General features: G+C 44.4%; 1 protein-coding gene across 1 annotated transcript in view; it reads left to right on the forward strand.

Annotated features, from left to right (window-relative positions):
- alpi.2 (alkaline phosphatase, intestinal, tandem duplicate 2) overlaps positions 1–16140 on the forward strand; it is a 32683-nt gene continuing 16543 nt past the window's right edge. The window contains exons 1-2 of the mRNA XM_042322895.1: positions 1–131; positions 4147–4263. Coding sequence (XP_042178829.1) covers positions 59–131; positions 4147–4263 — 190 coding nt within the window. The 5' untranslated portion in view covers positions 1–58. The remainder of the gene's footprint in view (positions 132–4146; positions 4264–16140) is intronic.

Raw genomic sequence — 16140 nt, forward strand, 5'->3', positions numbered from 1 at the left:
AACCTTCCTAACTTTGTTCAGATGTCCTAATGTCATTACTAAGCATATAGCACACATCATGGCTAGTCAACATACCCTCATTGGATTAATCCTATTTCTATCGGTGGATTGGACTTCATCTGTCATTCCAGGTAAACAACTGTTTTATTTGCTAGGTATATGTTTACCAATTAAGCAATTCATTTATGGTATTCTTACGTTATCTGCAATGAATATACATACATGTTGAACAATAATTAATAAAAAATATTTTAACAAGAGAAACAACAAAGATCTACTCATCAGGATGATGGACAGACTTTTATTTTTTTATTATTTTAGGAGTAACAACTGTCATGTGTGACACAAAGTGTGACAAAATATGATAGGGACTAACGTACATAAATGTAATGCAATATGACATGTATCACATGTGCAGTTGAAGTCGGAAGTTTACATACACCTTAGCCAAATACATTTAAACTCAGTTTTTCACAATTCTTGACATTTAATCCTAGTAAAAGTTACTTGTTTTAGGTCAGTTAGGATCACCACTTTATTTTAAGGAGGTGAAATGTCAGAATAATAGTAGAGAATGATTTATTTCTGTTTTTATTTCTGTCTTCACATTCCCAGTGGGTCAGAAGTTTACATACACACAATTAGTATTTGGTAGCATTGCCTTTCAATTGTTTAACTTGGGTCAAACGTTTTGGGTAGCCTTCCACAAGTTCCCCACAATAAGTTGGGTGAATTTTGGCCCATTCCTCCTGACAGAGATGGCGTAACTGAGTCAGGTTTGTAGGCCTCCTTGCTCACACACGCTTCTTCAGTTCTATCCACACATTTTCTATAGGATTGAGGTCAGGGTTTTGTAATGGCCACTCCAATACCTTGACTTTGTTGTCCTTAAGCCATTTTTCCACAACTTTGGAAGTATGCTTGGGGTCATTGTCCATTTGGAAGACCGATTTTCTACCAAGCTTTAACTTCCTGACCGATGCCATGAGATGTTGCTTCAATATACCCACATCATTTTCCTGCCTCACGATGCCATCTATTTTGTGAAGTGCACCAGACCCTCCTGCAGCAAAGCACCCCCACAACATGATGCTACCACCTCTGTGCTTCACGGTTTAGATGGTGTTCTTTGACTTGCAAGCCGAATGTCCTCCAAACATAACGATGGTCATCATGGCCAAACAGTTATATTTTTGTTTCATCAGACCAGAGGACATTTCTCCAAAAGGTACGATCTTTGTCCCTATGTGCAGTTGCAAACCGTAGTCTGGCTTTTATATGGCGGTTTTGGAGCAGTGGCTTCTTCCTTGTTGAGTGGCCTTTCAGGTTATGTCGATATAGGACTCATTTCAATGTGGATATAGATACTTGTGTACCTGTTTCCTCCAACATCTTCACAAGGTCCTTTGCTGTTGTCCTGGGTTGATTTGCACTTTTCACACCAAAGTATGTTCATCTCTAGGAGACAGAATGAGTCTCCTTCCTGAGCGGTTTGATGGCTGCGTGGTCCCATGGTGTTAATACTTGCGTACTATTGTTTGTACAGATGAACGCGGTACCTTCAGGCGTTTGGAAATTGCTCCCAAGGGTGAACCAGACTTGTGGAGGTCTACAATTTGTTTTCTGAGGACTTGGTGGATTTCTTTTGATTTTCCCATGATGCAAAGAGGCACTGAGTTTGAAGATAGGCCTTGAAATACATCCACAGGTACACCTCCAATTGACTCAAATTATGTCAATTTGCCTATCAGAAGCTTCTAAAGCCATGACATCATTTTCTGGAATTTTCCAAGTTGTTTAAAGGCACATTCAACCTAGTGTATGTAAACTTCTGACCCACTGGAATTGTGATACAGTGAATTATAAGTGAAATAATCTATCTGTAAACAATTGTTGGAAAAATGACTTGTGTCTTGCACATAGTAGATGTCCTAACCGACTTGCCAAGACTATAGTTTGTTGACAAGACATTTGTGGAGTGGTTGAAAAACTAGTTTTACTGACTCCAACCTAAGTGTATGTAAACTTCCGACTTCAACTGTAACTATTTAAGAGAGATATGGCATCTCGCAGTTTTGCTGAAGTACAGTGCATATAGTATGACGGTACTTCTTTGAAGAGCGCCAAACATTTATACTCTTTCTGTATTAACTGTATGTTAAAGTTGTGTCTGAATTAGCAATTATATGGGGAGATGCTTTAATGCAAAGCAGCATAAAGGCTAGTGAGAGGTAGCCTACCGGTAAGGGAGGCGAGCCGGAAACCGGTGGGTTGCTGGTTTCAAATCCTAGATGCCATTGCCTTCTGTTGTGACCTTGAGCAAGGCACTTAACCCACCACAACAATGGCCTGCCGCACCTCTCCAAAAACCTGTTTATCTATGTACAGTACCTGTCAAATGTTTGGACACACCTACTCACCCACTCAGGGTTTTTCTTTATTTTTACTATTTTCTACATTGTAGAATAATAGTGAAGACATCAACACTATGAAATAACACATATGGAATCATATAGTAACCAAAAAGGTGTTAAACAAATACAAATACATTTTATATTTGAGATGCTTAAAATAGCCACCCTTTGTCTAAATGACAGCTTTGCACACTCTTGGCATTCTCTCAACCATCTTCACCTGCAATGCCTTTCAAACAATCTTGAAGGAGTTCCCACATATGCTGAGCACTTGTTGGCTGCTTTTCCTTCACTCTGCGGTCTGACTCATCCCAAACCCTCTCAATTGGGTTGAAGTCGGGTGATTGTGGAGGCCAGATCATCTGATGCAGCACTCTATCACTCTCCTTCTTGATCGAATAGCCCTTATACAGTTGGGAGTTGGGTCATTGTCCTGTTGAAAAACAAATGATATTCCCACTAAGCGCAAACCAGATGGGATGGTGTATCACTGTAGAATGCTGTGGTAGCCATGCTGGTTAAGTGTTCCTTGAATTCTAAATAAATCGCTGACAAGTGTCAGCACCAAAGCACGCCTACACCATCACACCTCCTCCACCATGCTTCACGGTGGGAACCACACATGCGAAGATCTACTCTGCCTCTCACAAAGACACGGCAGTTGGAATCAAAAATCTAAAAATTGGATTCATCAGACAAAAAGGACAGATTTCTTGGCCCAAGCAAGTCTCTTCTTCTTATTGGTGTCCTTTAGTAGTGGTTTCTTTGCAGCAATTTGACCATGAAAGCCTGATTCACGCAGTCCCTCTGAACAGTTAATGTTGAGATGTGTCTGTTACTTAAACTCTGTAAAGCATTTATTTGGGCTGCAATTTCTGAGGCTGGTAACTTTAATGAACTTATCCTCTGCAGCAGAGGTAACTCTGGATCTTCCTGTCCTGTGGCGGTCCTCATGAGAGCCAGTTTCATCATAGCACTTGATGGTTTTTGCTACTGCACTTGAAGAAACTTTCAAAGTTCTTGAAATTGACTGACCTTCATGTCTTAATGTAATTATGGACTGTCGTTTCTCTTTTCTTATTTGAGCTGTCATTGCCATAGTATGGACTTGGTCATTTAACAAACAGGGCTATCTTCTGTATACTACCCCCACCTTGTCACAACACAACTGATTGGCTCAAACGCATTAAGGAAAGAGATTCCACAAATTAACATTTACAAAGACACACCTGTTAATTGAAATGCATCCTTGTGAAGCTGGTTGAGAGAATGCCAAGAATGTGCAAAGCTGTCATCAAAGCAAACGTTGGCAATTCTTTGAAGAATCTCAAATGTTATATATATTTTCATTTAAAAAGAAATTGGTTACTACATGATTCCAGATTTGCTATTTCATAGTTTTGATGTCTTCACTATTATTCTACAATGTAGAAAATAGAAAAAAAATGTAAAAACCCTGGAATGATTCGGTGTGTCCAAACTTTTGACTGGTACTGTAGGTGTCTTTTGGAGGGGTTGGGTTAAAGTAAACATTTTGGTTGGACCTTGTAGGCAAATTGACGAATAAAGTGATCTTAAACATCAATTAATATCTGACCTAAGCAGAAATCACAACCATTGTAAACCTCCAACCCTGATATTTCCAGAACCAAAGTCTCTGAGCTATTGAAACTAAGTGGACTATGTCAGGAATAAAAAACAAACGTAACAAAATGTTGATGCTCTTCCTTAGAGAATGAGAAGCATCCCAGCTACTGGAACAACAAGGGGAAGCAGGCCCTCCACAAAGCTATGGATATGAAGCCAAACGTCCGTCGGGCTAAGAACACTATTCTGTTCCTGGGAGATGGTGAGTGAGATGGGGCTAAGTGTTGGCATGATTTCCACTATGGACAGGACGAAGGGGGGTGGGAGGGGACACATAAATGTGTCTATTTATGTGATTTAAAGGGTAACATTTGAATTCATGGAAGCTAGAGCCCAATAAAAAAAAATAGCTTTGAATTGGCAAAACATTTTCATACAGACCCGTTATGTTGTCCCACCCCATATGCAATCAAAGTGACCCTTGGGGCCAGGGATAGGTTATAGAATGGGCAAAATGCTTGGAGGGGAATACGCTTCGCTGAATGATGTATGCTGTATGCATGTGTCAAAACACAGGTTCTACCAATACCAGGCCACCACAGACAGTTTTAAAAGGCAATATGCTTGTAAGCCTTGGGAAGGTTACAAACATTCAAAAACACAAGACACAAGACAACTCAGTCCCAAGATGAAGTTCTAGCTGCTGGTGAGGTGAACAGTATAGCCGCCACTACCAGTAGGTTGTTCATCCAGCAAGGGTCAGGGGGAGAACAGCAGGGGTCGGGGGAGAACAGAGCAGGGGTCAGGGGTGGAGAACAGAGTAGGGGTCAGGGGGAGAATAGAGCAGGGGTCGGGGGGGAAGAACAGCAGGGGTCAGGGGGAGAACAGAGCAGGGGTCGGGGGAAGAACAGCAGGGGTCAGGGGGAAGAACAGCAGGGGTCGGGGGAAGAACAGCAGGGGTCAGGGGGAGAACAGAGCAGGGGTCGGGGGAGAACAGAGCTGGGGTCAGGGGGGAGAACAGAGCAAGGGGTCAGGGGGAGAACAGAGCAGGGGTCAGGGGGAGAACAGAGCAGGGGTCGGGGGAGAACAGAGCAGGGGTCGGGGGGAACAGAGCAGGGGTCAGGTGGGGAGAACAGAGCAGGGGTCAGGGGGGAGAACAGAGCAGGGGTCAGGGGGAGAACAGAGTAGGGGTCAGGGGGAGAACAGAGTAGGGGTCAGGGAGGGAGAACAGAGTAGGGGTCAGGGGGAGAACAGAGCAGGGGTCGGGGGAAGAACAGCAGGGGTCAGGGGGAGAACAGCAGGGGTCAGGGGGAAGAACAGCAGGGGTCTGGGGGAGAACAGAGCAGGGGTCGGGGGAAGAACAGCAGGGGTCTGGGGGAGAACAGAGTAGGGGTCGGGGGAAGAACAGCAGGGGTCAGGGGGAGAACAGAGCAAGGGTCGGGGGGGAAAACAGAGTAGGGGTCAGGGGGAGAACAGAGCAGGGGTCGGGGGAAGAACAGCAGGGGTCGGGGGGAGAACGGAGCAGGGGTCGGGGGAAGAACAGCAGGGGTCGGGGGAGAACAGAGTAGGGGTCAGGGGGAGAACATAGCAGGGGTCGGGGGAAGAACAGCAGGGGTCAGGGGGAGAACAGCAGGGGTGGGGGGAAGAACAGCAGGGGTCAGGGGGAGAACAGAGCAGGGGTCAGGGGTGGAGAACAGCAGGGGTCGGGGGAAGAACAGCAGGGGTCAGGGGGAGAACAGCAGGGGTCGGGGGAAGAACAGCAGGGGTCAGGGAGGGAGAACAGCAGGGGTCGGGGGAAGAACAGCAGGGGTCAGGGGTGGAGAACAGAGCAGGGGTCAGGGGTGGAGAACAGCAGGGGTCGGGGGAAGAACAGCAGGGGTCAAGGGGGAGAACAGCAGGGGTCGGGGGAAGAACAGCAGGGGTCAGGGGGAGAACAGAGCAGGGGTCAGGGGTGAAGAACGAGCTGGGGCCGGGGGGGTCAAACAAAGAAGGGGTCGGGGGGTGGGGGTAGCAGGTGTCAGGGGGAAAGAACAGAGTAGGGGTCAGGAGGAAAAACAGCAGGGGTCGGGGGAAGAACAGCAGGGGTCGGGGGAAGAACAGCAGGGGTCGGGGGAAGAACAGCGGGGGGGGGGAAGAACAGCAGGGGTCGGGGGAAGAACAGCAGGGGTCGGGGGGGAAGAACAGCAGGGGTCAGGGATGGAGAACAGAGCAGGGGTCGGGGGAAGAACAGCAGGGGTCGGGGGGAGAACAGAGTAGGGGTCGGGGGGGAGAACAGAGCAGGGGTCAGGGGTGGAGAACAGAGCAGGGGTCGGGGGAAGAACAGCAGGGGTCGGGGGAAGAACAGCAGGGGTCGGGGGAAGAACAGCAGGGGTCGGGGGGGAAGAACAGCAGGGGTCGGGGGAAGAACAGCAGGGGTCGGGGGGGAGAACAGAGCAGGGGTCAGGGATGGAGAACAGAGCAGGGGTCGGGGGAAGAACAGCAGGGGTCGGGGGAGAACAGAGTAGGGGTCGGGGGGAGGAGAACAGAGCAGGGGTCAGGGGTGGAGAACAGAGCAGGGGTCAGAGGGGAAGAACAGAGCAAGGGGTCAGGGGGAAAGAACAGAGCAAGGGGTCAGAGGGGAAGAACAGAGCAAGGGGTCAGAGGGGAAGAACAGAGTAGGGGTCGGGTGGAAAGAACAGAGTAGGGGTCAGAGGGGAAAGAACAGAGCAAGGGGTCAGAGAGGAAAGAACAGAGCAAGGGGTCAGAGGGGAAGAACAGAGTAGGGGTCGGGTGGAAAGAACAGAGTAGGGGTCGGGGGAAAGAACAGAGCAGGGGTCAGTGGGAAAGAACAGAGCAGGGGTCAGGGGGAAAGAACAGAGTAGGGGTCAGAGGGAAAGAACAGAGCAAGGGGTCAGAGGGGAAGAACAGAGTAGGGGTCGGGGGAAAGAACAGAGCAGGGGTCAGAGGGAAAGAACAGAGCAAGGGGTCAGGGGGAAAGAACAGAGCAAGGGGTCTGGCTGAAGAAACACAGAGTCAGTCCATGGAATGTACCATCCCTTATCTGGTCCATAGGAGGCGTTGCGCATTGTAGCACTCATTGTTCGGCAGCAGCATGGCTCGGTTGCAGTTGTTGCACTCTGTCCTCCAGGCAGCAGCATGGCTCGGTTGCAGTTGTTGCACTCTGTCCTCCAGGCAGCAGCATGGTTTGGTTGCAGTTGTTGGACTCCGTCCTCCAGGCAGCAGCATGGTTTGGTTGCAGTTGTTGGACTCTGTCCTCCAGGCAGCAGCATGGTTTGGTTGCAGTTGTTGGACTCTGTCCTCCAGGCAGCAGCATGGTTCGGTTGCAGATATTTAGTGATATTACCTAGGATAGCGGAACTACGAGGCTATTTATAGACATTTTTAGTCATTTAGCAGATGCTCTTATCCTCAGAGACTTACAGGAGAATTAGGGTCAAGTGCCTTACTCAAGGGCACATCGACAGATGTTTTACCTTGTCAGCTTGGCCGTTAATCACCAGGCCTACCTGCCACCAACTATGAATATAATACAGGGGTGTTAAACATGCAGGTTTTTGGTTTTTCTTTTAATGAAGACCTAGACAACCATGTGAGGGAGACCTTAATACATCCATCCAGGGTGGAGCGAAAACCCGTAGACACTTGACACATGATATAATAAGGCACGGGGGGTGTGGTATATGGCCAATATACCATGGCCAAGGGCTGTTCTTAGAGCAGTAAAAATACATGGTTTTGTCATGCCCGTGGTATACAGTCTGATATACCACAGCTGTCAGCCAATCAGCATTCAGGGCTGGAACCACCCAGTTTATAATGCATTATGAAGCACTCATTAAAGCATATATTACTAGCAGGATGAGGATGGAAAGGATGCTATTCTCTCTGTGTACAAACAATAGACTTAAAACATAGTGAGAGTTAATAATGACCCTTTATTATAAATAAATGATAAATAAATCATAAATAAACAATTTAACAAAATATATCAGCTTTCATCTCGTTAAAAACTGACTAACGCAGTTGGTTGGATTGAGAGTTCAGCTATTTCATGATGGTGATCTTATCAGTAATATTGTTGGATAACTTTACATCACCTGCTCATGAATGGCATGTTCATGACATATAGGGCAGATGAGCAACAGGTATGATCAAGAAGGCCAGCGGCCTTATATTTATTTTCTATTTCACCTTTATTTAACCAGGTAGGCCAGTTGAGAACACCTTTATTTAACCAGGTAGGCCAGTTGAGAACACCTTATTTAACCAGGTAGGCCAGTTGAGAACATCTTTATTTAACCAGGTAGGCCAGTTGAGAACACTTTTATTTAACCAGGTAGTCTAGTTGAGAACACCTTTATTTAACCAGGTAGGCCAGTTGAGAACACCTTTATTTAACCAGGTAGACCAGTTGAGAACACCTTTATTTAACCAGGTAGGCCAGTTGAGAACACCTTTATTTAACCAGGTAGGCCAGTTGAGAACACCTTTATTTAACCAGGTAGGCTAGTTGAGAACACCTTTATTTAACCAGGTGAGGCAAGTTGAGAACACCTTTATTTAACCAGGTAGGCTAGTTGAGAACACCTTTATTTAACCAGGTAGGCCAGTTGAGAACACCTTTATTTAACCAGGTAGGCCAGTTGTGAACACCTTTATTTAACCAGGTAGGCCAGTTGAGAACACCTTTATTTAACCAGGTAGGCCAGTTGATAACACCTTTATTTAACCAGGTAGGCCAGTTGAGAACACCTTTATTTAACCTGGTAGGCCAGTTGAGAACACCTTTATTTAACCAGGTAGGCCAGTTGAGAACACCTTTATTTAACCAGGTAGGCCAGTTGAGAACACCTTTATTTAACCAGGTAGGCTAGTTGAGAACACCTTTATTTAACCAGGTAGGCTAGTTGAGAACACCTTTATTTAACCAGGTAGGCCAGTTGAGAACACCTTTATTTAACCAGGTAGGCTAGTTGAGAACACCTTTATTTAACCAGGTAGGCTAGTAGAGAACACCTTTATTTAACCAGGTAGGCCAGTTGAGAACACCTTTATTTAACCAGGTAGACCAGTTGAGAACACCTTTATTTAACCAGGTAGGCCAGTTGAGAACACCTTTATTTAACCAGGTAGGCCAGTTGAGAACACCTTTATTTAACCAGGTAGGCCAGTTGAGAACACCTTTATTTAACCAGGTAGGCTAGTTGAGAACACCTTTATTTAACCAGGTAGGCCAGTTGAGAACACCTTTATTTAACCAGGTAGTCTAGTTGAGAACACCTTTATTTAACCAGGTAGGCCAGTTGAGAACACCTTTATTTAACCAGGTAGGCCAGTTGAGAACACCTTTATTTAACCAGGTAGGCTAGTTGAGAACACCTTTATTTAACCAGGTGAGGCAAGTTGAGAACACCTTTATTTAACCAGGTAGGCTAGTGGAGAACACCTTTATTTAACCAGGTAGGACAGTTGAGAACACCTTTATTTAACCAGGCTGGCTAGTTGAGAACACCTTTATTTAACCAGGTAGGCTAGTTGAGAACACCTTTATTTAACCAGGTAGGCCAGTTGAGAACACCTTCATTTAACCAGGTAGGCTAGTTGAGAACACCTTTATTTAACCAGGTAGGCCAGTTGAGAACACCTTTATTTAACCAGGTAGGCCAGTTGAGAACACCTTTATTTAACCAGGTAGGCCAGTTGAGAACACCTTTATTTAACCAGGTAGGCTAGTAGAGAACACCTTTATTTAACCAGGTAGGCCAGTTGAGAACACCTTTATTTAACCAGGTAGGCCAGTTGAGAACACCTTCATTTAACCAGGTAGGCCAGTTGAGAACACCTTTATTTAACCAGGTAGGCCAGTTGTGAACACCTTTATTTAACCAGGTAGGCCAGTTGTGAACACCTTTACTTAACCAGGTAGGCTAGTTGAGAACACCTTTATTTAACCAGGTAGGCTAGTTGAGAACACCTTTATTTAACCAGGTAGGCTAGTTGAGAACACCTTTATTTAACCAGGTAGGCTAGTTGAGAACACCTTTATTTAACCAGGTAGGCCAGTTGAGAACACCTTTATTTAACCAGGTAGACTAGTAGAGAACACCTTTATTTAACCAGGTAGGCTAGTTGAGAACACGTTTATTTAACCAGGTAGGCCAGTTGAGAACACCTTTATTTAACCAGGTAGACCAGTTGAGAACACCTTTATTTAACCAGGTAGACCAGTTGAGAACACCTTTATTTAACCAGGTAGGCCAGTTGAGAACACCTTTATTTAACCAGGTGGGCCAGTTGAGAACACCTTTATTTAACCAGGTAGGCCAGTTGAGAACACCTTTATTTAACCAGGTAGGCCAGTTGAGAACACCTTTATTTAACCAGGTAGGCTAGTTGTGAACACCTTTATTTAACCAGGTAGGCCAGTTGAGAACACCTTTATTTAACCAGGTAGACCAGTTGAGAACACCTTTATTTAACCAGGTAGGCCAGTTGAGAACACCTTTATTTAACCAGGTAGGCCAGTTGAGAACACCTTTATTTAACCAGGTAGGCCAGTTGAGAACACCTTTATTTAACCAGGTAGGCTAGTTGAGAACACCTTTATTTAACCAGGTAGGCTAGTTGAGAACACCTTTATTTAACCAGGTAGGCCAGTTGAGAACACCTTTATTTAACCAGGTAGGCTAGTTGAGAACACCTTTATTTAACCAGGTAGGCCAGTTGAGAACACCTTTATTTAACCAGGTAGGCTAGTTGAGAACACCTTTATTTAACCAGGTAGACCAGGTGAGAACACCTTTATTTAACCAGGTAGGCTAGTTGAGAACACCTTTATTTAACCAGGTAGGCTAGTTGAGAACACCTTTATTTAACCAGGTAGGCTAGTTGAGAACACCTTTATTTAACCAGGTAGGCCAGTTGAGAACACCTTTATTTAACCAGGTAGGCCAGTTGAGAACACCTTTATTTAACCAGGTAGGCCAGTTGAGAACACCTTTATTTAACCAGGTAGGCTAGTTGAGAACACCTTTATTTAAACAGGTAGGCTAGTTGAGAACACCTTTATTTAACCAGGTAGGCTAGTTGAGAACACCTTTATTTAACCAGGTAGGCTAGTTGAGAACACCTTTATTTAACCAGGTAGGCTAGTTGAGAACACCTTTATTTAACCAGGTAGGCTAGTTGAGAACACCTTTATTTAACCAGGTAGACCAGTTGAGAACACCTTTATTTAACCAGGTAGGCTAGTTGAGAACACCTTTATTTAACCAGGTAGGCTAGTTGAGAACACCTTTATTTAACCAGGTAGGCTAGTTGAGAACACCTTTATTTAACCAGGTAGGCTAGTTGAGAACACCTTTATTTAACCAGGTAGGCTAGTTGAGAACACCTTTATTTAACCAGGTAGACCAGGTGAGAACACCTTTATTTAACCAGGTAGGCTAGTTGAGAACACCTTTATTTAACCAGGTAGACCAGGTGAGAACACCTTTATTTAACCAGGTAGGCTAGTTGAGAACACCTTTATTTAACCAGGTAGACCAGGTGAGAACACCTTTATTTAACCAGGTAGGCTAGTGGAGAACACCTTTATTTAACCAGGTAGACCAGGTGAGAACACCTTTATTTAACCAGGTAGACCAGTTGAGAACACCTTTATTTAACCAGGTAGACCAGGTGAGAACACCTTTATTTAACCAGGTAGACCAGATGTGAACACGTTCTCAACTATTAATTCTAGTCAGTCTATCGTTTAATAAAAATTGTTTTATGATATCCAATTTGATATCCTGTCTTTCATTTGATAAATCTAAGGAGTAGCTGGCTGGCACATATGAATAATTTAGCAGACAATCTACAGAGTAGGGGTCAGAGCAATTTAGAGAAGCGAGTGCATACTGTACTGGTCGCCCGTTGGGATTCAAACCCACGACCCAGGCGATGAAAGCGCCATGCTCTACCAAGTGAGCCACACACGACCTCGCATTTGACCTCAGTGTTCACTTTAAGGTGATGGAGATATCCAATAGCAGCATAGCATCCCATTGCACCAGACATGCTCAATCAAGCACTGGTAAAGTATTTGATAGAAAACGAACCCAGATCTGAAAACCAATAGATTCCCATTTGGTATCCATGTAGTTTCAATCAAAGTAATGAAAAAAGCTATAGCTCTCTCTCTCAAATCACAAGGTTGACATTTTATCAAGTTAAACTCATTGTAAAGATAATTAATTTAGGGTTGGGAGAGGCTTCACCAGCATGCTAGCTGTTCCTCAAATCCATGACTTCATTTGACTCTGAATAAGTAGAATAAGGGCTTAGTTACCAACATTTCACACTATCCCTTTAATAGATAACAAGTAGCATGCAACCACAATATACTGTAAATGTTCACTGAGCTGGATTCAGCACCCACATCACCCACATTCAATGTTAGAGGTGATAATCTGTAGTCACCCACTTTTCAATGTTACAGCTGATATTCTGTAGTTACCCATCAATGTTAGAGGTGATATTCTGTAGTCACCCACATTCAATGTTACAACTGATAATCTGTAGTCACCCACGTTCAATGTTAGAGGTGATATTCTGTAGTCACCCACATTCAATGTTTGAGCTGATATTCTGTAGTCACCCATCAATGTTAGAAGGGATATTCTGTAGTCACCCATCAATGTTAGAGGGGATATTCTGTAGTCACCCGTCAATGTTAGAGGGGATATTCTGTAGTCACCCATCAATGTTAGAGGGGATATTCTGTAGTCACCCATCAATGTTAGAGCTGATATTCTGTAGTCACCCATCAATGTTAGAGCTGATATTCTGTAGTCACCCATCAATGTTACAGGGGATATTCTGTAGTCACCCATCAATGTTAGAGCTGATATTCTGTAGTCACCCATCAATGTTAGAGGGGATATTCTGTAGTCACCCATCAATGTTACAGGGGATATTCTGTAGTCACCCATCAATGTTAGAGCTGATATTCTGTAGTCACCCATCAATGTTACAGGGGATATTCTGTAGTCACCCATCAATGTTAGAGCTGATATTCTGTAGTCACCCATCAATGTTAGAGCTGATATTCTGTAGTCACCCATCAATGTTAGAGGGGATATTCTGTAGTCACCCATCAATGTTAGAGGGGATATTCTGTAGTCACCCATCAATGTTAGAGCTGATCATCTGTAGCTCATTGAACAATGCAATCATTATCAGGTCTTGTGACAAGGCAGTGGTAAGTGGACTGAAAGTTGTAAATTGTATTAGTCATACACGACCAGTCTAAAGTTTTAGAACACCTACTCATTCCAGGGTTTTTCTTTATTTTGACCTTTTTCTACATTGTAGAAAAATAGTGAAGACATCATTACTATGAAATAACACATATGGAATCATATAGTAACCAAAAAGGTGTTAAACAAATAAAAATATATTTTATATTTGAGATGCTTCAAATAGCCACCCTTTGTCTTGATGACAGCTCTGCATACTCTTGGCATTCTCTCAACTAGCTTCACCTGCAATGCTTTTCAAACAGTCTTGAAGGAGTTCCCACATATGCGGAGCACTTGTTGGCTGCTTTTCCTTCACTCTGCGGTCTGACTCATCCCAAACCGTCTCAATTTAGTTGAAGTCAGGGTATTGTGGAGGCTAGGTCTCCTGTGACAGCCTGGGCAGCACCATTAAGGTGCTGATTTCTCCATTCTAAAATGATACATTTCTTCTTCTACTTCTTTAAGTGTATTGGCAGTTCATAAATAATGTGATAAGATGCGTAGTAGGTATAAAGCCAATGTTGGTGATTTACTGTCACCTGGAGTTATGGAATGTTTGCTCAGGAGTATAATTAATTCCTTGGCTGACCTGTTGACTAAGTACCGGTACCCCTTGTTTCTAGCCTTGTTATTGTTATTTTATAGTGTTACTTTTTATTAAAAACATTTACATTGTAAGTATTATCTTAACTCTGTTTCTTGAACTGCATTGTTGGTTAAGGGCTTGTAAGTAAACATTTCACGGTAAGGTCTACCTACACCTGTTGTATTCAGCATTTCACAGTATGGTCTACACCTGTTGTATTCAGCATTTCACAGTATGGTCTACAACTGTTGTATTCAGCAGTTCACAGTATGGTCTACACCTGTTGTATTCAGCATTTCACAGTATGGTCTACACCTGTTGTATTCAGCATTTCACAGTATGGTCTACACCTGTTGTATTCAGCATTTCACAGTATGGTCTACACCTGTTGTATTCAGCATTTCACAGTATGGTCTACACCTGTTGTATTCCGCATTTCACAGTATGGCCTACACCTGTTGTATTCAGCATTTCACAGTATGGTCTACACCTGTTGCATTCAGCATTTCACAGTATGGTCTACACCTGTTGTATTCAGCATTACACAGTATGGTCTACATCTGTTGTATTCAGCATTTCACAGTATGGTCTACACCTGTTGTATTCAGCATTTCACAGTATGGTCTACACCTGTTTTATTCAGCATTTCACAGTATGGTCTACATCTGTTGTATTCAGCATTTCACAGTATGGTCTACATCTGTTGTATTCAGCATTTCACAGTATGGTCTACACCTGTTGTATTCAGCATTTCACAGTATGGTCTACACCTGTTGTATTCAGCATTTCACAGTATGGTCTACACCTGTTTTATTCAGCATTTCACAGTATGGTCTACACCTGTTGTATTCCGCATTTCACAGTATGGCCTACACCTGTTGTATTCAGCATTTCACAGTATGGTCTACACCTGTTGCATTCAGCATTTCACAGTATGGTCTACACCTGTTGTATTCAGCATTACACAGTATGGTCTACATCTGTTGTATTCAGCATTTCACAGTATGGTCTACACCTGTTGTATTCAGCATTTCACAGTATGGTCTACACCTGTTGCATTCAGCATTTCACAGTATGGTCTACACCTGTTGTATTCAGCATTTCACAGTATGGCCTACACCTGTTGTATTCAGCATTTCACAGTATGGCCTACACCTGTTGTATTCAGCATTTCACAGTATGGTCTACACCTGTTGTTTTCAGCATTTCACAGCATTTCACAGTAAGGTATTCAGTACATTTGATTTATCTTCCACCCAGCACAAGGCATTTTTTATTGAACCTTTATTTAAAAAGTGAAGTCAGTTAAAGATCAAATTATTATTTACAATGACGGCCTACCGGGGAACAGTGCCTTGTTCAGGGGCAGAACTACAGATTTTTTTCCTTGTCAGCTCAGGGGAATCAATCAGCAACCTTTTGGTTACTGGCCAAAAGCTGTAACCACTAGACTACCTGCCGCCCCAGGAAAAGCTGTAACCACTAGACTACCTGCCGCCCCAGGAAAAGCTCTAACCACTAGACTACCTGCCGCCCCAGGAAAAGCTGTAACCACTAGACTACCTGCCGCCCCAGGAAAAGCTGTAACCACTAGACTACCTGCCGCCCCAGGAAAAGCTGTAACCACTAGACTACCTGCCGCCCCAGGAAAAGCTGTAACCACTAGACTACCTGCCGCCCCAGGAAAAGCTCTAACCACTAGACTACCTGCCGCCCCAGGAAAAGCTGTAACCACTAGACTACCTGCCGCCCCAGGAAAAGCTGTAACCACTAGACTACCTGCCGCCCCAGGAAAAGCTGTAACCACTAGACTACCTGCCGCCCCAGGAAAAGCTGTAACCACTAGACTACCTGCCGCCCCAGGAAAAGCTGTAACCACTAGACTACCTGCCGCCCCAGGAAAAGCTGTAACCACTAGACTACCTGCCGCCCCAGGAAAAGCTCTAACCACTAGACTACCTGCCGCCCCAGGAAAAGCTCTAACCACTAGACTACCTGCCGCCCCAGGAAAAGCTCTAACCACTAGACTACCTGCCGCCCCAGGAAAAGCTGTAACCACTAGACTACCTGCCGCCCCAGGAAAAGCTGTAACCACTAGACTACCTGCCGCCCCAGGAAAAGCTGTAACCACTAGACTACCTGCCGCCCCAGGAAAAGCTCTAACCACTAGACTACCTGCCGCCCCAGGAAAAGCTGTAACCACTAGACTACCTGCCGCCCCAGGAAAAGCTCTAACCACTAGACTACCTGCCGCCCCAGGAAAAGCTCT

Source organism: Oncorhynchus tshawytscha, linkage group LG06 (assembly GCF_018296145.1).
Source record: "Oncorhynchus tshawytscha isolate Ot180627B linkage group LG06, Otsh_v2.0, whole genome shotgun sequence".
Taxonomy (NCBI): domain Eukaryota; kingdom Metazoa; phylum Chordata; class Actinopteri; order Salmoniformes; family Salmonidae; genus Oncorhynchus; species Oncorhynchus tshawytscha.